General features: G+C 38.7%; 1 protein-coding gene across 1 annotated transcript in view; it reads left to right on the forward strand.

Annotated features, from left to right (window-relative positions):
• The window catches only part of ITGB8 (integrin subunit beta 8), a 107,759-nt gene that overhangs the window by 68,055 nt on the left and 14,727 nt on the right, over positions 1 to 24,977 (forward strand). The window contains exons 7-11 of the mRNA XM_074195448.1: positions 4,222 to 4,317; positions 6,724 to 6,813; positions 12,225 to 12,359; positions 17,323 to 17,728; positions 23,627 to 23,852. Coding sequence (XP_074051549.1) covers positions 4,222 to 4,317; positions 6,724 to 6,813; positions 12,225 to 12,359; positions 17,323 to 17,728; positions 23,627 to 23,852 — 953 coding nt within the window. The remainder of the gene's footprint in view (positions 1 to 4,221; positions 4,318 to 6,723; positions 6,814 to 12,224; positions 12,360 to 17,322; positions 17,729 to 23,626; positions 23,853 to 24,977) is intronic.

Genomic DNA, 24,977 nt, shown 5'->3' on the forward strand with positions numbered 1-24,977 from the left:
TCACTCAATCAACGAAATTTAGTATTTTAGTCATAGTGCCTTTATTGGCTATGCCAAGGAGAGCTAGTTTCTTCTTCATATGAAAGCATAACATTTTGTTTTGATGTAGAATCTAGGATAATTTATGTAAGTTAAGGGTTCTGGTTGGTTAAGGTTGATTGTCTAATCTTACAATGGCATTTGTTTTTTCATGCTTTGGAAATATGTTTTTTGTGTCATTTATTTCAAATCCAGTTTATAAATCTCCCTTTCCCAAATATATATGCTAATTTGCCCCCATTTTCCCCATCTACCACTGTGTACCAGGTAGGAAAATCTTGTTCTTCCTTCTCTCAGTTGTCTCTGTGTCCAACATTGCTCCCCATGAATCACTCCTCCCTGCTCTTCTTCTCCTCAGACTTTTATGAGTTACTTCCCACAGATCTCGGAGAAAGTGTGAGTGAAGAAGAGAAATAGCAGTAAAGTCAGTCCTTTTACCCTTAAATAATTAACTACTGTCTTTGCCCATCCTTTTCAGTCCTCCCTGCTGCCCCTGAAATACTTATTATCACTTTTAATTATTTTCTAAGTTTAGAAAAACAGTCTAGCCTGAGGGGGAGTCTGCACTGGGAGAGCAGTGATGTCACTGAACCTGGACAGCTCATCAGGAGAGAAGATTTTCTCTTGGCTAGTGAAAGAGGAGACAGAAAAGATAAAAGGCAGTCATGATAGTAGGCTGCATAAAGTAGGGGAGAGCTTCCGTCATGGCAATTCATCTACCATTTGGTTGTCAACAGTGGCTTACTGAAACATCTGTTCTAAGTTTGTAGTGAAAAAGAAAATCTCTCCCAATATACTAGGAATTTTCTATTAAAACATTTCATCCACTCCCACCTTCCCCTCAGGGGTTTAGGGGATCTGTCTTGCCAAGTTTAGAAACTCAACTGACCCTCTCTCCCTAATCTGCTGACCATCCAAGTGCTCTACAAGATGGAGTTTTGCATCCTTGGTCAACATGATTTCCTGTTTGTTGAGGCAGTGAAGGGGGGGGGGGAGCATTAATAAGCCCCAGAAGGCCACTTATAGTGTGCATACCTCTTTCAAAACCAATGCTATGATGAGTTAAGTGTAAACAAGTTAGAAACATATGGATTAAATTTCCCTTACAATTCACATGAGTATAAGAATTAAGAGTAAGGGGTGGGGGTGATGCTTGGCAACACAAAATTCTTCCAATTTTGCAAACCAAACATATCCAATAAATACTTGTAAGTTTAAAAAATAATCCAGAATAAAACCAGATTTACCCAATCTTATGTGTGTTGCTCGTTAAACAATTTTGATATATGCATTTGATGTCCATTTCATTGGACACAAGTCTTAAAGATGGGTCTAATTAGCTACTTCATTGGCATGAACCAGCTATTTATAGTAGCAGTTTCCAACTCTATCTCTAGAAGAGCTACTTCACCAATAAAATTGACTCCAAGGTTAATTTTCAGTTCTTAATGGCTACACAAGGTGCTGTACCCTAAGCTTCTTTTCATAAAAGTTTATTTTCTGCCATTTTAAATTGTTCCCCTTGCCCCAAAACCAATAAATGATAATGATCTGTTTCTTTCATAGGAATAAAAGCTGTTTGTTGGATGGAAGCAAGAGAGAGAGAGAGAGATTCTATTATGTCAAGTATCTAATACAGTTGGATTTGTTTGTTTCTATATGCATGCGTAGAGAAAATGGAGAGGGTAAGAATAGAGAGCTAACCTGGCTATTAGGATGATTTGAGTTTTGATTAATAATAGCTATATGACCCTAAGCAAATATTATCAGCTTTCAGCATGGCAGGTCACTTTTCAAGATTGAGAAGTAAAGGCAAGGGGAGATCCCTCACTATCCCTATACCCATCGATCCCAGGATGTGATAGATGCCACTTTCTATGTGAGCCACAGATACTAACTGTAACTCTTTCAACAGATTGTGTGGCATTTTGGTAACTGTGCATTGGTTTCAATGATTTCAACCAGCTCTCTGAAATAAAAGTCCTACTTTTTAGTCTTGATATTCCCCTTGGCTACTTTATGACTTTATCTATGACAAAAGCTTATGAATTCTGAAGAATCGGGGTGAAAATTCTAGGCGATAGGCATTTTCATTCACTTTGCTTTTTCCATTGGGGGGGGGGCTACATTTGATCTCTTTTCAATGGCCATCAACTTCATTAAAGAGTCCACAGGTATCCCAAAGATAGAGCAAGTTGGCACAATATTATGCACAAACAAGAATACCTGGAGAATGCCATTATCAATGTCGGGACACTCTTCTTTTTGCATACTGTTGCAGGATATCCTCCACAACACTGACAGTCACCCAAAGTGAACAATCCTCATGTTTGATAATTTACTTGATGTTAGTATTCAGTGCTTCCCTGTTGGACTAGGTTATCTCTGATCTCATCTGTCATAGAATATTGCAAAATTTTAATAGAAATATACACAAAACACTGTTTTTAATATAAATATGCATGAAATGGATCTTCTTCCCATGCTGTTCTTCCCAGTCAAAGCTACTTTTAAATTAACAAAGTAGACATGGCCTTATTTATAGTAAATCAGCTATACATCTCAGCCAGTTGTCTAAGTAAGCAGGTGAAGGACTATAGAAAATCTTCTCTTAATGTCAGTTTTTCCTTTCACATAGTTTCATCAAGGATACAATCAATGTATGATTAGACCATGCACATAAAGATTCATAGATCAGAGACAGTAGCAGAAAAATATATAGAAACTTTGTTATTCTCTTGGCATCTTTTTTTCTTGAGATATTTTGTAAATTGAACCGAGTAGCTTTAAAATATGATCTACTTGCTTTTGCCACCTTTGCCTTCTTAATTTGAGTTCCATTTTATCTTATACTTCCCTTAAGAACTGAGATAATGAGAATAGATTATTACAGAACCACCCATATATCTGTTCCATTGAATATCTCTATCTTGAATTTCTCCCAGGTGAATTTATGCATGTTTTCTCTGTGTGTGTGTATATTAGGGAATTTTCTCTCTGTGTGTATATATTAGGGAATTTTCTCTCTATGTGTATATTAGGGAATTATTACTTGTTTAGACAGGTAACAAAGTCAGTAGAGAATTTACATTCACCATCTTCATCAGCAGTATTTGTTTCTCTTCCATATCACTTTTCCATTTATGATTAATACTGCTTAAATTGTAGAATGAGGCCATGCTCAGATTTTCTCATTTTTATGCCCAATTACTTCATTTAAACCAAAAAACACATTTTTGTTATATTAATATATTTTGTTAACTTTTCTTCCTTCTCTCTTCTTCTAAGTTATTAGCCAGGATTTGATTTGTCAGAGAAAATCAAATGAGAAGTTGGTGCTATGGCAATAAGCTGACTCGTAGTCAAGGTTCTGCTTGACTTTACAGGGTCACTTTGGTCTAATGGTCAAGATGTTGCCAAAGGAGCCCATAGATAGCTGCCTTGCTTCTAGCTTGCAGGACTCAACTGAGAGGCAGACTTTTATTGGTGAGGAATTCCATCACTCAAGATAGTATTCTGTGGAATGTATCATTAGTCTATCCCATCTCAGACACCTTAAAAAATAAAATTTCCACTACTGAGTTTTGACGTCTAAATCCCAATACTTTAATTCCACCATTGAGTCTAAAAGTGTGTTAAATATTACTTTTTATTAGATGGAATGTCTTCCCTTAATTCTCTGGATGGTGATTTCCCCCCACCTAAAAGCAAAGCTATTTCTTGCCTGTGACCTACATGACTCATAGATGATTACATTGGTTTTCATCTGACAGGAGCTCTGATGCTGCTCAGGAAAATTATAACTCTGCCAATTAACCCAATAAGTATTTTAAGAACCTACCATATAGCATACGCTGCTAGTGGTTAGGGCTTCGAGTCATACTCTCAAAGGTTTATCTTCTTAGCAAGTTTTAAGGCAGATCACAATAGTGAAAAAACATGCTGGCTTTGGAGATAGATGACCTGAGCTCTGGCATCACCACTTGGCCAAGTGTCTCTGTCACCCTGGGCAAACCACTTAATTGGGTTTAGTTTCTCCAACTCTACAATAAGGTGATTGTACTACCTATCCTCTGAAGAGTATCATTATTATTATTAATATTATTAGTTGTTGTTTTCATGTGAATCTTTGGGTCTGGGGTTCATCCCTAAGTGTGACTCTTGTTCCCTTCTGTCTTATAGGAGCATCCCTCTCTGGGACAACTTTCAGAAAAATTAATAGACAACAATATTAATGTTATTTTTGCAGTCCAAGGAAAACAGTTTCATTGGTACAAGGTAGGCTAATTCTCCAATGTCATTGCTTTTGAAGTTTTTTTCTTGTGCCAAAAGTACTGATTATGGTCTCGGGAATCCCAAATGAGAATATGTGCGTAGTTGGTTCCACTTTTAACCCTCCTCAAGTCCTTCACCATATTTCCTAGTGTATATTACAGAAGAACATACTAAGACACGTTAAAGATGGGTGATTCCTCCAAACGCTCCTCCTCTTCATCATCCATAAATTCAACATAATAGCCATGGAATCACAGATTTAAAGCTGGAAGTGAAGTTAAAAGTCATTTTTTTCCTAACACCCTCCTGTTACAGATGAGGAAACAGAACCAAGAGAAACTGTATGACTTCTACCGGAAGCCAAATTTATTAAGGGGTAGAGCCAGGATTTGAACCCAGTTCTTTAGATTCTACATCCTACCCTTCTGACATCATACTATTTTTCATTTCAAGTCAATGAGATTTCAAAGGTAGCTCATTATTGAAAATAATTTTATAAACTGGATAAACATTGGTTTCATGCTTCACTTTTTTAGTTCTCTCGCCCTGTCCCTGTCATTGTGAGCATTAACTCTAATGAGATACATTAGACCAAGATCATTTTAATCAGATGAGTCCAGTTATGATCTTCCCTAAAAGTTGCAACTCATTTTTAGGAATACAAGGTACATAGATAGTCTTGAGCCAAGCCAAGATCCATTAGAATGATGCCCCAAATTAATTCCCCCACTCCAATATTCTTTGCTCAAAGGATGGCATAAAATCAGTTGGGACACCCTGAGGAAATCATATATTAGTATAGGTAGACCAGAGCAAACAGAGATTGAAGTGTGCCTCAGAGATATGAGTGAGAGTAATATAGTACAAAGAGAGCTGAGTTCAAAACCTATCTTTCTTAATCCTCTGATTTTAACCTTGGGATAACTCGTGTAATCTTTCCATGCCACTAACATTCATTTCTAAAATAAAAAGGTGGTTTATTGGATCACTGAGGTACCTTCCCTCCAAATCTCAATGGCCTCTTTCATCTTTTTTCTTGTGCTCCCTTGAAAATAAAGTAGCTGTCTTCATTAGAGCAGTGCAAATGGTGACTAGCCAAATGATACAGAATGAGTTATCCAGTGTGTTTTGGGGAAAAAAGGCATCAGGGTACATCAGCCTCTTACTGAAACTGCCACTCCAGCTCCTGGTGACAAATATGCTGCTCTACCATAACCTCAGTAACATCTGATGCCATTCCCCTCCCCCCCAATATACTCTTAAAAACTTCCACCTTCCATGATATATTTCTTCTTAGATTATGGGACCAGGAGACTCCTAGCCCTGTAGAAACTACTAGACAGAGCCAATGGGTTAGTGGTCAGCAATACTTCTTTCCTTACAGATCACTACACCTACTAAATGTGTAAAATTGGCTTTCACTTTACTTCTCTGGTGTTCTAGAGGTATTTAGGCCAAACCCTCCATTTTTATAGTTGGGGAAACTGAGATCCAGAGCAAATCTAAATTGTCAAAAGTGTGACAAAAACTGTATCTAATTTTGGAATACTGAATCACCTTCTGCTTTCTAAGCTGAGAAAAGATGAGTTGACATGGAAGGAGGTGGCCTTGTTCCTGCAGATCTAAATGACTTCATCCCTCTGCTTAGAGTGATGAATCCCCCACTCAGTAACCCTTTAGTGCACCACTTCAACCCGGGTTTTTTCATTTGTTATTCTTGCCTTTCCTATTTTGCCTTCCTCCTTCCTGATGGGAGAAAAATATATCATAGAACCAGACAAACCAGGGACCATAATTGCCATCAAGTCTAATCACTCATTTTACAGATGAAGAAACTGAGGTTCAGAATAAAGTGACTTACACCCAGGGTCAGATGGTAGTGAATGAGGCAATTTTTGAACTTAGGCCAATCTTCTATCCACTGCTCTATCTGACTGTTGCAAAGGTCCCTACTTTTATTCTGGTCGAGTCAGCTATTTTACTGCAGCCTATCTGTTGGTTCTAGTCATACCTCCTGTGTTTGGCTCAGTGAAATAATATGTATATTATGTATATAGCTGGGAAATGCTTTTTCATACATTCATTCATCCACTCATTTATTCCCTCTCACACACCCCTAACAAGTGTTCAGGGTGGGAATCTGGCATCCATGGAAGAATGTAAGAGGCATGAATGACCAAATCATAGCCCAAGACCAAATCAAAAACAAGTGCTGTCACTCATCTAATCTTATTCATGCAAGAACATTGAATGTCGTATTTTCCCAACTCATCTCTGAGTTCCTGGTATAACACTTTGAGCTCTCCAGATCTCTGCCAAGTCTAGTACCAGGAACTCAGTAAACACCCCGCTCATTCTCAGTAACCCATCACAGATTGTCTTCATATGTGTGTGTCTATGTTGTTACAGGATCTCCTGCCCCTCTTGCCTGGAACTGTGGCTGGCCAAATTGAATCAAAAGCAGCAAACCTCAACAACTTGGTGGTGGATGCCTATCAGGTATGTTGCCAGGCAAAAATCTTTTTGTTGATTTGAGGGTTTTCAGTCAATAGTTTCCTATGGCAAAGCAGGAGCTAGAAAGCAGAATGGATGGACAACCCAACAACAATTGAAAACTTCCCCCCAGAGAATGAAAAACTTTGCAGACCAACAGATTATAAAAACTCTAGGAAGAATTCCACCATCCAGCTCCCCCCAGAAGTTCCTTGGCAGTGGCAGGATAGAAGCACAGAAGGACACAGAAGACTCATTGACTGGGCGCTGTCCCAAGATCCGGTGGGGAGAGGGCAGATGGATGATTGTTCTAGGTCAGCAAAGTTGAACAGGTGGGACTTTCCCTTAAATTGAACTGAAATATCATTGGATTGAATCCACCTGCCAGCTCAGTCAAAAAAGGGAAACTAATGACTTCCTAAAAGGGTAATTCCATAACCAACAAGCATTTATTAAGCACTAGTTATATACTAGGCCTTTTGCTAAGTACAGAGGAGGGGAGGATGTTAGGTAATAAATACACAACAATTCCAGATATCATGGAGTTTATATATTATACAAGGGATAAACCACAGAGATATAGGAAAATGGCCCACACTTACCTACATTATGCATATGTGTGCATACATTTGTGTATATTGGCATTTTTATATAAGAGACAGAGAGAGAATAAATACAAAAGTATATATTGGAGCAAATGTTGGAGTTGCAAGAATCAACAATTAAATTCTTCTTGCCTTCAATAAGCCTTGAAAGGACTGAAGGGATTGGAAAGGGGTAAGTGAGGAAGAAGAGAATCTGAGGCAAGGGGAGTGGGGATCTTATGCAAAATCAACAAGGTGGAAAAGAGAATAGATGTGTGTGGGCAAGAGATACAGTGGAGAATGGGGGATAGTGGCAAAGAATGTTGAGAAATCACTTGGAATAGTATCAGCTTCTTTCCACGAAAACAGTAAACTTGCATGAATGCATTTCCCTGGACACTGACTATCATGTTTACCCTAGCCCATTATCATGCACCGTACCTCATAATTGCATCTACATCCTTTGCTTTATAACCTCCAGGGAGGAGAAACTTCTTTCCTCTCATTCTTAAATATCTGGAAAGGGGAGGAAAGTTGTTCCAACAGATCTAAAATTGATTTCTTTCAACCTCTGCCCCTCCTAATTCTATGGACATCTCTATGTGTCCCCCATTTTCCTGATAAATCAAAAAAGAATTTATGATATTCCTGTTATATATTAGACACTGGGATTAAAAATATAATTCATGAAATAGTCCCTAACCCTCAAAGAACTTCTCTAGCATTGATAGATATACTCATATTTGGGGTCCATATAATTATATATATATATATATTTATAAAGACAGATTCCTTGTCAAGTCAGTAAACAGTTATTAAATACCTACTGTGTTCCAATCAACTGTGCAAAGTTCTGAGAATTCCTGCTTTCAAGGAGCTTATAGGAAGGAGATTACATGTAAATTAGCATGTTCATACAAAATTCCCATAGAATGAATGAGAGATCATCTGGGAAGGAACATATTAGCATTAAGCAGAACTAGGAAAGATCTCTTTCAAAAGACTAGACTTTAGCTAAGACTTGAAAGAAGTCAGAGAATCTAGGAGGTAGGGAGGAGAAGGAAGAGAATTTTAGGTATTAGCCTCCCCCAGAGAAAATTTCCAGAGTCTTGAGCGTAATGTTCAAGGTACATCAAGAAGACCAAACCATGGGTGGCTAGGTGGTGCAGTGGATAAAGCACTAGCCCTAGAGTCAGGAGGCCCTGAGTGCAAATCCATCCTCAGACACTTAATAATTACCTAGTTGGGTGACCTTGGGCAAGTCACTTAACCCCATTGCCTTGCGAAAAACAAACAAAAAAGAATGCCAAACTAGATCGCAGAGGATATGGGGGGGGGGGCGGTAATGAGGGTAAAGGATAGTGGAGGATTTTATAATTGGCTCTGGATGCCCCAGGGAGTCATTTGTTTTGCTTTACTCAACTTCTTCAGTCACTTTAATTGATTCTTTTTTTAAGTTTTTGCAAGGCAAATGGGATTAAGTGGCTTGCCCAAGGCCACACAGCTAGGTAATTATTAAGTGTCTGAGACCACATCTGAACCCAGGTACTCCTGACTGCAAGGCCGGTGCTCTATCCACTATGCCACCTAGCCGCCCCACTTTAATTGATTCTTATAGAGCATTTAATAATTTTCCTTCACCATCCCTAAAATGCTCCATTAGGTTGTCAGTGTCCTTCCTAAACTGTGCTACCCAAGAAAGAATGCATCAAGATGAGGTCTGACAAGGGTATTGTGTGGCAAGGGCATCGCTTCCCCAGTGCTGGACTGTTAGCTCTCCTCTAAAGTAAACTGAGTGATTTGGGACTTTACCACAATGTTTCACTGATGACCCACTCCTAGGAAGCTCACAGGCCAGGTAAATCCCCAGGTCTTTCTCAGGTACATCTCCTCTTCTTTGTATATGTCCTCCATCTTCAATTCATGATTTTTTTTGAAATCACATATGAGACAATATACTTTTCTCTATGAAATGCCATCTTGTTGGTTTTGCAGGTCTCCCAGTGTGTCAGATCTCCATGAATCTCAGCTTTGTTCATCCATGTGTCAGTCTTCAGCTGTCCTATTTAGCCTATCATGGGACACATAAACATGTCATGATTAAGAATTGTGCTATTCATTGCCAAAGAGGGCTATCTGCACTACACCATTTAACTAAACTTGGGCATTTATTTTTTTATTCTGTGTTTCTATTTTTCAAAATCTCCTGAAAATTCAGTTTATCCCATAGTTCCTTTAAGCACATGCTAAGTGCTTTGATAGATATTTGCTGAGTGGAACCAATTGTTAAAATTAAATATTTATGATCCATTGGCAAATCATATTCTAGAGTATGCTTTTTCACAGAGGAAGCTCTTGTCATCAGAGGCTAAATTAAGAGTGTTTGAACATGTCGAATGAGGTGGGAGGCAGGACTTCTGTTCTTTGCCCTAGCTGGACCACATCTGGTGTACTGTACTTAGTTTGGGGTATGGAAGTGGGCATAGTTTAAGAATATTACAAATAATGGGGCGGCTAGGTGCCACAGTGGATAGGGCACTGGCCCTGGAGTCAGGAGGACCTGAGTTCAAATCCGACCTCAGACACTTAACGATGCCCTAGCTCTATGGCCTTGGGCAAGTCACTTAACCCCATTGCCTTGCAAAAAACTAAAAAAAAAAAAAAAGAATATTACAAATAAGTTGTAGAATGGCCAGAGAAGGTAGAAGGGTGATAATAAATGGCCTTGAGTTCCTTTCATAAAAGAATTGGTTTAAGGACCTGGAAATATTTAGTATGAAAGAGTTATGATCAATTGTATGAAGAGCCACCACACACAAAAGGAGTTAGTTCTGTTTTATTTAGCCCTGGGGAGGGCAGAAGATGAAGCAGTGGGAGGTGGGGGGGGGACATTTATAAAGAGGCAGATTTAATGTTTTATATAAAAGTGAAATGGCCTGCCAGAGTGAAATAGAAAATATCTCTAACAAAGCTGGATGACCATTCATTGGGGTGGTCATCCTCTGGATGCTGAGTCAGGTCCTAGTTGACTTGGAAGCCTCCAATGTTCTTTCCTTATCTCAGATTCAGTGACTATGGGATAATGTTCCCCACTCCAGAGTGGGTGACAAAACACTTTCAGTGTGAAAAAGGAAGTTGGATACAGGGTCAGTGTTAACTTACATATTCCAAGACTGGGACACATTGCACTCTATCCTTTAAAATTCTTTGGGCTATCAAACCCAAATTTTTCTGAGAAGCCAATCATGAGCAAGAGAGACTAAGAAATTTATTTAAATCTACCCATAATTCAGTAATCTGCTAGGTATACCAGAAATATATAGCCTCCCTTCTTCCATTTAAGCCTATGATTTATGTGTTTAAATAGGAATGAGGTCTCTGAGAGCTCCAAAAATTGCAAGTGAAGATCTCAATTCAAAGATGCTTTTCTCATGGAAATGTTGGAAAGGGGAGAGTAGTTTGTTTTGCTCTTAAATTTACTGATTACATCTGTATTTAAGATTAAATCTGATTAGGATCATTTATTAAACAATCTTCTGCCCATGGGAACCTACCTCCAAACACTCTGGAGCTGCTCCTTTGTAGATATGTCCCTCTAGGAAACTCACCTCCATTTTAGACCTCGGTTTCCCCATCTGAAAAATGATGAAGTCAGATGGATTATTCCCCTATTTTTCTCATAGTTCTTACAGGTTCATAGATTTAGAGCTGGAAGGAACCTTAGAGATTATTGAGTCCAACTTTTCATTTGACAGATGATGAGACTGTGGCTATTGGACATTATTAATGATGGTCTGAAGCATTTAAACCCAGGTCATCCTAATTCCCAAGTCATGAGATTTATTCATCATTGCTAACATTCATATGATACAGCCAAAGTTTCAACCAGTCTCCTTCTGGGAAATTGTTTGAGGTTTCATAACCCTACTGTTTCTCTTCCTGACTCAACTGTACTTCTCCTATGTTTTCCTTTCTTTGACTCTTTTGTTTAGAATGTATGGATTAAACTATTCTCTAGTATAACAGACCCAGAATATTATTAATTCATACTCTATGAAGGTCCTCAGAATCCATTGGCACTAATATGTGTGGTATAAGAAAAAGCACTCTTATTCTAGAAGTTTGTTTCTGACCCTGTCAGAGGCCTTGCCATGGTGGGAGGCTTAGACAAACATGGCAGTCAATGGTTGGCGCCAGAGGTTTTCCCAAATCCTTGGCAGTCTCCAGACCCTTATTTCAATGATGAAAAAAAAAGGTGGGGGCAAGCTCCGGCATCTCCTTCTTGAGGCAGCAACAAGTAGAAATAGCCCCAACAAGGAAAGTTTCTTGTCAAATCTCTGTCAGTCAAGTCCATGAGCTTTTCTAAAGGCCTCAAGTCTGTGAAAGTGAAATGTTTTCTTTTGCAGCTGCAGGCCCCAGACTTCCAGCTGTCAAGATTCTCTCCCCTCAATGATGATAGATGGGCTCCCCACTGTTTTATCGGAGCCATACTATGAAAGTAGAGAATTAACATTAAGAAACAATGCCCATCTGGGGAACACCCAGGCTTCCCAAAACAGTATAAACTATTGGAAAGCATACAAATTACTGCAAAGGGACTGCAACAAAAATGGGGATCTACAAATCCTCGTTCTCCCTCCTGGACTTGAGGTATAATTGGGTCTCTGGGATGAAAACAATGACTTGATTCATTCCTCTGCTGCAGACAGACAGTCTTTCTTTGATTGTGCTAGAACCATGAAGTCAAGCATGCATTGGCCATGCCCAACTCTGCTTGGTCACTTCTCGTTGGGACTCTCGCTGCCTTGTAATTGAAGGTGTTGTCCTTTGCAGAAACTGATTTCCGAAGTGAGAGTTCAGGTGGAGAATCAGATTCAAGGAATCCATTTTACCATCACAGCCATCTGTCCTGATGGGAGCAGACATACAGGGATGGAAGGATGCAGAAATGTCACCAGCAGCGATGAAGTATGTAGACATTTGGACCCTCCCCTCCCAGCCCCTTCAGAGGATTCCGTTAGAGAATGTCAAAGCTAAATGGGACCTTCGAGGTGGCCTTCTCTAATTGTTTGTCCTTACTGTCCCAAGTAGGAAACTGAAGCCAGGAGAAATGCTCATCTCTTACCACAGCACTAGATCATTGCTCATTGACTTGATTTCCTCATGGTTGTGTGATTTGAATCCTGACCTTTTGGTCGCTGGGTCAGGGCTGTACTCCAGCATATTCTGTCTCAGTTCAAGCTAATCTTCTCCCCTCATAACTCAAATATTGGGCATCTTTTCTAACAAAGGTGGAAAATTCTACTGAAATTTGAAGAATTTGGAAGGCACACTGTTTTTGAAAGAATTCCTATGTTTAGGGTACAAAACTCCCAAAGTACTTGTCTTTGGCCTCCAAGAAAGTCCTTTCCAATATGAACATGTTCTCTAAATCTAAAAATCTTGGCCTACCTCTCAGAACAATAACCTTTCCAGCCTCCAGTGTAATCAGACAATTTAAAGCATAAATTTCCTTTGATTCCTTGTGTACTAAGGTCACTGAACTTGGAGTCAGAGGAGGTCTGAGTTCAAATCTCAGTTCTGCTTCTTGGGACTTGCATGGCCTTAAGTAAGTCATTTTCCTTTTTTTGGCTTCAGTTTCCTTATCCATAACATGAAGGAGTTGGCTTTGAGTGAACAAGTATTTTATTAAATGTAAAAATACAGTCTACAAATAGCTTATATGCTCTTTTGTTGGCCTTGGTTGCCTTCATGGTTCTTTCCAGTTCTGAATTCTATGACTATGACTCATCAATTTCTTTATTTTGTCATTTTGCTAGTAGAAACTTTGCTAATTTAGACAAGAACAAATATCTTGGGATATAGGTGGGAGCAAAAAGGGCCAAAGAATTACAGGGAAATCAGTTTAGGAAAACATCTGGTTCCTCAAACCATTTTCATGGATAGCACTGGCTCCAGCCTACCTGTATAGATTCCTGGGGAAATGATTTATAGAAAAGGAAAGAAAAGAACTGAAATATGGTTCATATGTAAAACAAAGAGACAATCTTGGGATAACAGGTAAAACCTTGTTTTGGCTACTTTCTGTGCCCCCTTTATACTTGGGTGACCTTCATTACTGAAACTTTCTGGGCCTAAATTTCTCTTTCAATAAAATTAAAAGTTATGCTTGTAGAATTTTTCTAGCTCTAAAAACAATTTATAATAATATGATTTTTAAAACAAAAGGGCAAAAACAAAGAGTAAAGACAATAATGGCAAGGATTCTTAAATACATTGTTTAGAAGTCTATCTGACACATACAAGCACACACACACACACACACAATATACACTTAAATTTGAAATTTCATACCTGATCACATATAATATATATAGGATGAAATATTTCAAAAACAGTATTTTGCACAAGGTATGCTATTTTTGTGCCTTAATAATAGAAGAAAACCCTTCTAATTTGTGACTTGGTAGCCCTGATATCTGGAAATATATCAAAAAAATTCTGTAAATTTCCCTTAAAATGTTACTGTCATTGCCTTTCTTTCCAGAGAGAGTAACTTAAACATCATTCCAATGGAACTTTGACATCTTTTAAAAAAGTTTCCCCAAGAGTTAGCTAAAAAGTATACAATCTTTTGGTGACAGAGACCCTTCCATGATTTATCAAATTATATTTTAAAAATAAGTTATTCCAGTTTTATGATTCTTATTGGTTCTTATTTGATGTACCCCCCCCCCCCCATATTGTGTTTCTTTTTTTTCTAACAGTCCTGAAGTTTAGGAGATTCCACCTCTACTCTCAGCTCAAACTTATACGCTGGGAAAATCCTTTTCTTTTCTTGGGCCTCAGTTGTCTTCTTTGTAAAATGAAAAAGGAGGCTATATTAGATTAATTTTCTTGTTGCCATTAATCTATAAAAGTCCACAATTCTAAGTTTCTTAAACATAATCTTAGGTTTTTATAAAGGGGAAAAGAGCAATTGAGATATGAAGTAACTAGTTCTTGAAATGCCCTTGTTCAGGAAGGGTTAACCTCATAGAAGCAAACCTTTCTTTCAATAGTTGGAGTTTGGCAGGCTCCCTTTCCTTAGTGCTCACATAAGTCCTCTTCTTTGTCTAATTCTTTTTCTCTTTCTCCTTCAACCAAGTAGTACAAACAGCATTACTCTCGGGAAAACTCAGATGACCTCTTCATTACATAAACTCTTTAGTTAGGCTTTGCTATTAATGTTGGCAGCACCTTATGCTACAAACCTTCTTATGCCCCCACACATCTGTTAATCCTTAGGCTTCATGTACGTGAAAAAAAGACAACTTTTTAAATACAAAAACATCAAACTATGTCGATTTTTAAGAGAATCCAAAAAATAGCCTACATCAACCTCATACATTTCAAATAGAGTAGACTTAGTTTGGTTATCTTCGATTAAATGTTATGCCTATGGACTAACAATAAAGGCTAGAGAAAATTGTATGACTTAGTTATAATGGAGGCCAGAAAAGCAAAAAGAATTTTTCCCTTTCCAGAACTGCCTAAACCTCTGAAGGCTTAGGGTGAGCCAACAATGGAGCCCATGGAGATAGCCAAGAGTAGGAGGAGATTGGCAGGAAAAAGCCAGAGGACCATGACAGAATGCCTGGTTCATGCCAAGCCCAAATGCTTCCCTCTGGGTCTAGAAATGACCACCAAGGGGGCGAAGCCATTCAATACAATTGCACCTCACCCCGCATTACCTGGGGTCCTCTGAGGTGAAAAAGAGAGGCCTTCTGAGCTCCCAGAGTAGCTTCATTCCCATTTTAAATGAGAAACAAAACTTTATTATGCAAGAAGTGCCAGAGAAGATATTTCTTTTTGTTCCCCATTGAAGAGGAAAGTAGACGTTTTCCCCCAAACTGACACAGTTTAGGAGGAGGAAATGGGGGGGGGGGGTTCTAACCTTCCTCTCAGGTCTCAGAAGAAAAGAACAGAACAAATGTCTGTTAGAGCATCTTGTTCAGCCAACTGGGAAAATTACAGGGGAGTAGGCCTCCACTTCAGCCTGTGGAAAGAGTCCACTGCCCCAAATAGTCTATGACCCTGCATTTTACCCAGGCGAGTGCTGAATACTGAGCAGAGAATGCCCTGGGCTCAGAGCCAAGGTCCTTGGTTCAAATCCCAACTTGGATGTACACAACTCAGCTCCCACAGACAAGTCACTTAATGTCTCCCAAGTTCAAAGAATTCAGAGCTAGGAAAGGACCTCAGAGATTACCCAGTCCACCCACTTTGTGTAAGGATGACTAAGAGGAGGCTGTGGGGGTGAAGTCACTTCCTCAAAGTGGCAGAGGTTAACCCAGAGCTGAAATTCCAACCTAGGTCCTAGGATAACAGTCATCTTCAGTCTGTTATGTCCTGCCATCCCACGCCTTCTGTTAATGATAATTGGACAGCTCCTTTGGAGGAATGCTATGAAAAATCTCAGAGTAGCATAGAAACACAAGATAGTAGGCCTGGATTGCTATTATTAGTTTTATTGTTAGCTCATCTTCATCTTTTTAAATTGAGCATTCAGCCCAAGTTACTATCTTTCTCTTATTTCCTTATAGTCACTGTTTTATGGATTATTATGCTGTTAGCTATAATAATGCCATTGTGGAATTGACTAAAAACCTTATTAGCAAATTCTCATTAATCACCTACTATGTTCCAAACACTGAGTATTCACAAAAGGCCAAAATCCCAGACCCTACCTACCTTCAAGGACCTCCCCGTGATAATCAGAGATACCACCTGCAAACATCTATCTGTATATAAGACCTATTCAGGGGGACAGCCAGGTGACATAGTGGCTAGAACATTGGCCCTGGAGTCAGGAAGTTCTGAGTTCAAATGCAGCTTCAACTTCCTGATACCTTCTACCTGAGTGACCTTGGGCAAGTGACTTAACCCCATTGGCTCACCAAAAGAATAAAAAATAAAAATAAAAGAGAACAGTCCTATACAGGATAAATGGGAGGGAATCTTAGAGGGAGAGGTATTAAGGGGGACCAGGAGATATTTTTCTGAAGTTGGGATTTTTGACTTAGACTGCAATGGAGCCAAAAATTCCTGAGCTGGAGTTGAAAAGGAGAGAAAATACCTGAAGTTTAGACATGGAGGACCATGTTGGAGAAACAATAAAAAGGTCCTTGTTCCTGGATTGCTAAGTACATGAATTGGTTGGGTGGGTTGAGATAAAAGTAGATTGTAAAGTTAGGAAGTGGCATTTGATTCTGGGAGCTTTGGGGATCTACTGGAATGTATTGAGTAGAAAAACCACCTGATCACATCTGGGGTCTATGAAGGTGAATGAGATGATTGCCCAGAAGATGTCCTGGAGCAAGGAGAGGTTTCATGTTGGCAGACACCCCAACAGGCCATTGCATTAATCCAGGCATAAGATAAGGACTCGCCCTAGGGAGTTAGCAATGAGAGAAAAGAGAAAGGGGTATGTACTAGAAATCTTATAAAGGTAACACTGAAAGGATTTGGCAACAAATTGTATATGGAGAGAGAGTGAGGAGGCAAGGATGACACCTAGGTTGTAAACCTCGCTGACTGAAGCATGGTTAGTTCTCTCAATAATAACAGAAGAGTTTGAAAGAAGGAAGGCTTTGGATATGTTGAGTTTAAGATGTCTATGGGAAATACAGTTTAAAAGAGTTGGAACAGGTAGTCACAGATGGTCTCTTGCCCGTGAGACTGTAAATTCCTTGATAGTACATTTTGCCTTTGTTTGTATTCCCAGGCCTTACTATAGCATCCAGAACCTAAGAAAAACTTTTTTGACATTGGTTTAAAAGTCAAGATCAGCCCATGTGTTTTCCCTATCACACTTGACTGGAAGGAATAGCTAAATTTGAGGAAAGCTGCCTGGAACCTATAAAGACTATTCTACTTTATTTTTCACCAGGTTCTGTTCAACATCACTGTGACCATGGATGGTTGTGATGGAGCTGGTGGGAGAAGCTATGCCATCATCAAGCCTATTGGTTTCAATGAAAGTACCAAAGTCCACATCTATCGGAACTGTAGCTGCCGGTGTGATGATGGCAGAAGCCCCAAATGGAAATGTGTAGATGAAAGTCTCTTAGTTCCTTCCTGTCCCCAGTGTGATGGCGACAAGTGCCATTTTGAGGAAGGCAAAGCCCCAGTGGACAGTTGCAAGGCACAAAAGAACCAGCCCATTTGCAGTGGTCAAGGTGTCTGCATATGTGGGAAATGTTTCTGTCACAAAACTAAACTTGGAAAAGTATATGGAAAATACTGTGAAATGGATGATTTTTCCTGCCCGTATCACCATGGAAATCTGTGTGCTGGTGAGCTCAAAAATTTCATTCCACTTTTACTTTTCCATTTTGCACTGGTCTGTGGGTTAATATTGCATGAAATTACTATTTGCAAATTTTACATTTTATGATTTGGCATGACCTTCCTGGCCTTAATATGGCAGTCGTGTCTAAAAAACGATCAGGTGACACAAGGTATATGCAATTGGGTTTTAAAACCTATTCCAATTGGAACCACTTGTCTATTTAGTGGCCTTTTATAGGGAGAAGAAATAATCGCAAATAATTTCCGATATGTGTGTCTTGGCTGCAGAATCAGATTCACTTTTTCAACTCAGGCACATATAAACATTTTCTTTCCATGAGAGCTCAAGGGATCTTCCTTCTGGAAGAATTGTTGAGACCTACTTATAAGATGACCCATTTATCATTCTTGGAAAAACTGGGGGAAAAATGTGTTCTGGATGTTCAATAAATTGCTACCAAAGCATAGAGTCTTGTAGTCTGTAGGAGGCAATACAGAGTAGTATCCAGAACTTGGGGACAAGGAGACTCAGATTCAACCCCTCCGCCATGATAATGGTATCTGTAGAACCCTGGGTAGATTATGAAATTTCTATGTACCTCAACAATATCCCCAGAACTTTCTACTAAATCATAGATAGGTTGTCATTTGTATTGAGATAAGTTTTTCCCATCCTGGGCAGCTGATGAAATCACAGATATTTTGCACATATATTATGAGAGAGCATATAGTTTATTATTTATTTGTTGTATGATAGTGAGCAAATACTTTCTTTAGGTCTCAGTTTTAACATCTCTAAAATGAGGACAGTAATATCACCTCATAGGGTTGAAGAGAGTGTCAAATGAGATAACAGATATAAAACATTTAAGGGAAACAAAGTGATTTATAAGTATGAGTTTCTATTATTATTATTATTATTATTTTTTCCTTTTAACTCTATTTAAGATTTGCAAGCTAAATGTTAGTTAGAATATTGCTGTCATCATCAAATGCAAAGGCTGACATCACTCATGAAAATAAGTCAATCACTTCATTTGAAGTTTTATTGTTTCATGGACATAATATTTAAAAATGATAATCGGTAATCAATTCTTTGTCTTATCATCTTTCCTGCCACCAAAAGTTAAGATAAAAGAACTGGAATTTATAAAATATTTGTTTATTGGGTAAAACGTAATAACTCCGTTTGGGGCATTATAAGGCATATATAGATGAGGACACTGACTCAAACAGAGATTAAGTGACTTGCTCTGGTTCACATGGTTTGTAAATATTTGAGGTGAATTTTGAACTCATATTTTCCTGACTCTATGTATGGTGACATTCACTGTGCCGCTAGAAGACCAGGCCAGTTTATCTTCCAAACAATCTGATTGTGATTAGTTCAATATATCTCAATTATGTACTTTCTCTGTTAACCATTTACCATGAAGACATCTGTTCATTTATTTCATTAGTATCTAACAACTTCATGATCAGTTATATAGTAACTTATTTAAATTACTCCCTATCTGGGTAAAGTACAATTCCATTAAAAGAAGCCTTCTTTTTTTACAAAGTGAATGGTGAGTCATAAAGCAAGGTCACGTGGATTTTATTGTCCTATCTACAATTAAAACTTTGGCATGGGGGTGGTGTAGTGGCATAATGGATAAATCCCTGGCCCTGGAGTCAGGAGTACCTGGGTTCAAATCTGGTCTCAGACACTTAATAATTACCTAGCTGTGTGGCCTTGGGCAAGCCACTTAACCCCGTTTGCCTTGCAAAAACCTAAAAAAAAAGCAACAACAAAGTCTTTGACATATATCATGTAAAGAACACCGTATGTGGGGGCAGCTAAGTGGTGCAGTGGATAGAGTGCTGGCCCTGAAGTCAGGAGGACCTGAGTTCAAATTTGCTCTCAGACAGTTAATAGTTATCTAGTTGTGTGATCCTGGACAAGTCATTTAACCCCATTGTCTTATAAAATAAAAACAGCAGCAACAAAAACGCTGCATGGTTAAATTGGAGTCTAGGTCTAGGGACCAACTTGAAGTGGGACTTTGAGGAAATAGCTTTAATTCTCTGGATCTCAGTTCCTTCTGGAAAATGAAAGTGTTGGATTATATGATTTCAAAGTCATAAGAGTTTCAGGTTGAAAAGAAGCTCAAGGCAGACTCATCTAGGTCAAAGAGGGAAAATAACTTCCTTGGCCACCCCCAACAAGTGGCCATCGGACCTCTCTGCTTCTTCCCATTCCAGCCATGCAGGACGTTTTAAACATTTGGAAGCCTGATATAGCCTTTGGACCCCTTCTTGGACGCTAAAAAGCAAATTCTATGCAAGATTACAAAGGAAACTAATTGTATTGAAATAGCTATCAAATTGCTCCAAAAAAAAAAAAGCAAGTTCATGGACCATGGTTTAAGAAACTTTGCAATTCTCTTTAAACTGATGTAGCTATTGATTGGTGAGAATATTTCTAAGTCATTGTTATTAAAGATATTTTGTACCCAGAATATTTATCTTGCCATGCCTTATTTCAATAGGGAATGCTTCAGAAAGGAAAAAAAAACTCTAGTCACCCTTAATAATAAAAAGTCCTGTTTTTTGAGCTAGATGAGTTACTTTAAATTTCATTTTATATCTAATTTTCTACTTCAAGGGACAGATAATAGAAGATCATAGAGTGTGTTACTGAAGACTGCAACCATGTCTCTCAACATTATAAGAAATCCTTAGGGTTCTTAGATCACATCAAGACATAAATAGCCATTATGACTCCTTGAGTGAGCACTATGACGTACACTTCAAGTCAAGTCCACGTTCTAAACATTATGAGAAAGAGATCTCAAGACTCAGGAATCCTGGTAGGGTAAGAAGAGGGAATAGGGCTAGAGTATAGAGAAGACCACTGAAACATGGCTACTGGAAGAGTAAATTTGCTATTTTTTAGTTTTATTTTTTAACTATATATTTTTTTACCACCTGTGCCTATTGTGATGCCTCACCATAGCATGGAGATGACTCTGTCTTAATACATTAATACAAGTTCTGGAAGACTTTACCAAGAGAGAAAAGTTTCAGATAGAGTCCTGACAACAGACTGAGTTTGTTTTCAGAGAACCAACCTAGCTTAGGATGGAGGATCATGTTGTTAGTGAGCTTGCCACCTAGTGATGGATGATTTGGCCCTCGGTTCTTTGGACCCCCCTTCTACCTCTCCAGTGATGGGTTAGGGTTAGAATAGCAGAAAAGAAGAAGAAGGAATCCAAGAATTATTCAGAATTCAGACTGTTAATTCATTTTTCATTTGAGTATTACCTGGTTAAAATATAAATTTGTTTGTAAAATTTCCTGAAGAAAGATGATGGACAATTGTTCATAAAGCAGAGAGAAGCAATGGAAGGCAAAACCAGTTTTATTTATTTATTTTTTTTTGGTTTGGTAAGATATGCAAAGAAGCAAAATCATGCCAAGGACATTTAAGAATAAAAAAGAAAAGAGTGCTGTGAGCAAGAAAAAATGGAAATTATTTGTAAGATTCACGACAAAAAAAATTATTTTTTCCATCAGGAATGAGTGGGCCCGTCACACTTGGATCAAATTACTTGAGGAGTGTGAGATGATATAATGCTAATTATATCAGAAATCTGCAGTTTTGGTGACTAGATCTATAATTACTTAAAGGAATTGGTCTGATCATCGAATCAGAAAAAAAATCACCTGAATAAAATACGACCAGGTTACAACATGGCTAACCTACAGAAAAATCTCTATTATCATGTATATTTATATGTAGATTGACAATATGTTGAGCCAAGAATAAAACAGGAAAAAAAGAGACAATTGGATTGCCTTCAGCTCACTGCAGAGTTTGTTTTGATTTTTTTTAATGACCTCAAACTTCCCATGAAAGCAATAGTACATTTGTTATAATACTAACATTTTTCTGGTATTGTCATCCAGTTATATGGAATGCAAAATTCTCCAAATAATTAAATAAAAGTGACAATCATTCCCAAGGGGAATGAAGCTGTACATCATGAATGTCATAGTAAGCTGCAACATACAACCTTTGAGGAACTATGAAAAAATGAGTGTAAGGATTTAGTAATATTCCTTATCAGATTTTTTGGAAGAGAAATTGCCCTGGTCTTCTAGTGGTGCGATGAATGTCACCAAATAGAGGCAGGAAGATGGGAGTTCAAATTTCACCTCAGATACTTATAAACTGTGAGAACCAGAGTAAGTCACTTAATCTCTGTTTGACTCAGTATCCTCATCTATAAAATGGAGGTAATAATTGCACCTACCTCCCAAGGTTGTTGTGAGGATTAAATGAATATATTTGTAAGGTGCTTAGCACAGAGTCATATAAAAGCTCTTTATTATTGTTATTATTATTATTTATCATCATCATCATTATTATTGCTGCCATCATCATCATCATATGGTAAGAACGAAGGATGACAAATGGGCAACTATAGAGCCCCACCTGGTCACCTCTATGATATTAGCAAAAAGGCCCATCAGTATGTTGAATGGACTTTGAGTGGGCAACTTTGAAAAAGAAGAAAAAGATAACAAGACTGGGAAACAACTCTTGATTCAAAAATCACGTTTTTGGAAGAAGCCATTATATCATTGAGATCACAGATTCCTTGGGACATCTGAGTATTCTTGTTAACTACTTTATTATTTCAGTTATTTCTGTACAAAAGGAATCTAAGCAACATCAGCATCTTCTAAATGTGAACCCTAGCACACTGCTCCTGTCATCACACCCTAGTTCTGGACTTATATTTGCACTTCGGCCGTAAATCCCAATGTTTCTGTCTCCCATATACAAATGAAGCACAGTAGCTTGACCCATTGTCAGGAAAACCTATATTTAATATTCATTTTAACATTGCTTGCCCCTCACCTAATGGATCTCTTTTGTGACCAGTGTTGCATATTTAAAAGCAAGTGGCCAAGATCAGAGCTGTGCAAATGCAGCCCATGGGATATATGCAGATTTTAGGTGACCCCATGTCAGGTTTACTAAATACTTCAGTAAACAAAGCTGAGCTATCTCAGAGCTCTCACTAAAAATGGTGAATCGAAATATATTGTCTACTGTTTCAATAAAAACTTTTCAAAGTAAAGTTGGACAACCCTGGCCTAGATTAAGACTTTAATATCTGCAATCGCCACAGACTCCAAGAAAAGTGCCTATATCAGTGTTGGGGTGGGTGGATACGAACATGACCCTACTGGCTTTTGGCTCCAATGAATGAACAGTCTAATAATGAGCTATTATTCTCGATAAGTTAACTTTGTTTTCCAGCAGACTTAACCAATAGTCAGGAAACTTGGAGAACCTGTCCCCAGAGGCCAGCAGAGTCTGACTCATGAGCCTGTGTAGTCCTCTCGGCCTTTGGCAAGCATCAGGAACAACACTACACTATGGAGACTTCTAATGGAATGTCCTGACTTTTCAGGTTATAACTCCGATAACATTAGTTCAACATCTTGGTATAGTTGCATTTTGTTTTCTTTTTTTTAATTTCAAAATTAGGGTGCAGTGCCAATCAAGTAGTCTGGGAGATGTCATTTGAAGCCAAGGCAAAGCCCAAATGACTCCAATAGGCAACAGAGTAAAAGTCTTGAGCCAAGCTAATGTAGAATTGGCTTCACGCTTGTCAACACAATACATTAAATAGGATGAGATTACTCCTGGTTGAATGGCCTTGGAAACAACCACTCACCAGGCCTAGCAAATATTGATGCAAGGCCAATAGCAAAGGAGGCTGGCTTCATTCATCTTCCTGTCATGGGTTTCCATGGAGCAGACAAGGCAATAAGTGTCTTGGAACTGTTCCCAAAGCTCATGGAACACAGAACTTATGTCTGAAAGTATTTTTTTCTCCTTGCAGGGCATGGGGAATGTGAAGAAGGTCGATGCAAGTGCTTCCACGGTTGGGAAGGAGACCGCTGTCAGTGTCCATCCTCCTCTGCCCAACACTGTGTCAATTCCAAGGGTCAGGTGTGCAGTGGGAGAGGGGTTTGTGTGTGCGGGAAGTGTGAATGCACAGATCCCCGGATCGTTGGTCGTTTCTGTGAATATTGCCCCACCTGTGATACAGCCTGTGATGAAAATCGGTAGGTTCCAAAATCACCATCCTGGTCCTCATGGCCTCCTTTATTCTTCTCTTTCTCATGTCTTGTACCATTGGAAAGCCTCCAAATCATGACAGAACTTCTTTACATAGGGTCTTAAAATGTTATGACATAATAAGCTCCTTGAAAGGAAACACATTTCTATTTTTTGTCTTTTTACCTCTAGTATCTAATAGAGAGCGACCATTAATACATGATTGTTGAAGTGAGTTTAAAGGGAAACCAGCTCATCTATGGTAGAGCAAACCGTCTATCAGAAGTGTTCTCCCAATAGATGCATTTCTTCCCATCCCGAAGTCACAACTATCCTCATTGACAGCATTTTAGATGTGATGTGATGTAGGATACATTAATTAGCACCTTCTTATCATCATAGAGAACACGTATATCACACTTTTAGGTTTGCAAAGACCTTAACACCTATTTTTTCATTTGATACTTACAACCATCCTGCAAGCAGGAGCAGCTAGGTGGTGCAGTGGATAGAGCACCAGTCCTGGAAACAGGAGGACCTAAATTCAAATCTGGCCCAAACACTTACTAGCTGTGTAACCCTGAGCAAGTCACTTTACCATGCCTGCCTCACATCCAGGGCCATCTCCCATCATCCTGATCCATATCTAGCCTCTGGACCCAGATGGTTCTGGAGGAGAAAGTGAGGCTGATGACTTAGCACAGCATCCCTTCACTCAGTTCACATGTATATTAACAGATAATGAAACTATGATCGACACATTAAGTGCCTCGATTCACAGATGTCTGAAGTTGGATTTGAACTTAGATCTTCCTGACTCCAGGTTTAGTACTCTACCCACTGCACTTAAATCTAGAACTGAATAAGACAACTAGGCCAACTAACTCAAAACACTTATTTTACAGAAGAAGAAACTGAGGTATAAGGATGCCTCAAGGTCACACATAGAATAAATTTCAACATAGGTCCTAAGATAATATCCAGAATCTAGGACCAAGTAATGTTGATTTAGTGCTAGCTCAAAAGCAGGGAAGCACAATTCAGTCTCATAACTTAATTACTGATAATTTTCCTAGACTCATAGATTCAGAGCTGAAAAGGACCAGGGAAACTATCTAGTCAGAACTCCTCAT

This window comes from Macrotis lagotis, chromosome 7 (assembly GCF_037893015.1).
Source record: "Macrotis lagotis isolate mMagLag1 chromosome 7, bilby.v1.9.chrom.fasta, whole genome shotgun sequence".
Classification (NCBI taxonomy): domain Eukaryota; kingdom Metazoa; phylum Chordata; class Mammalia; order Peramelemorphia; family Peramelidae; genus Macrotis; species Macrotis lagotis.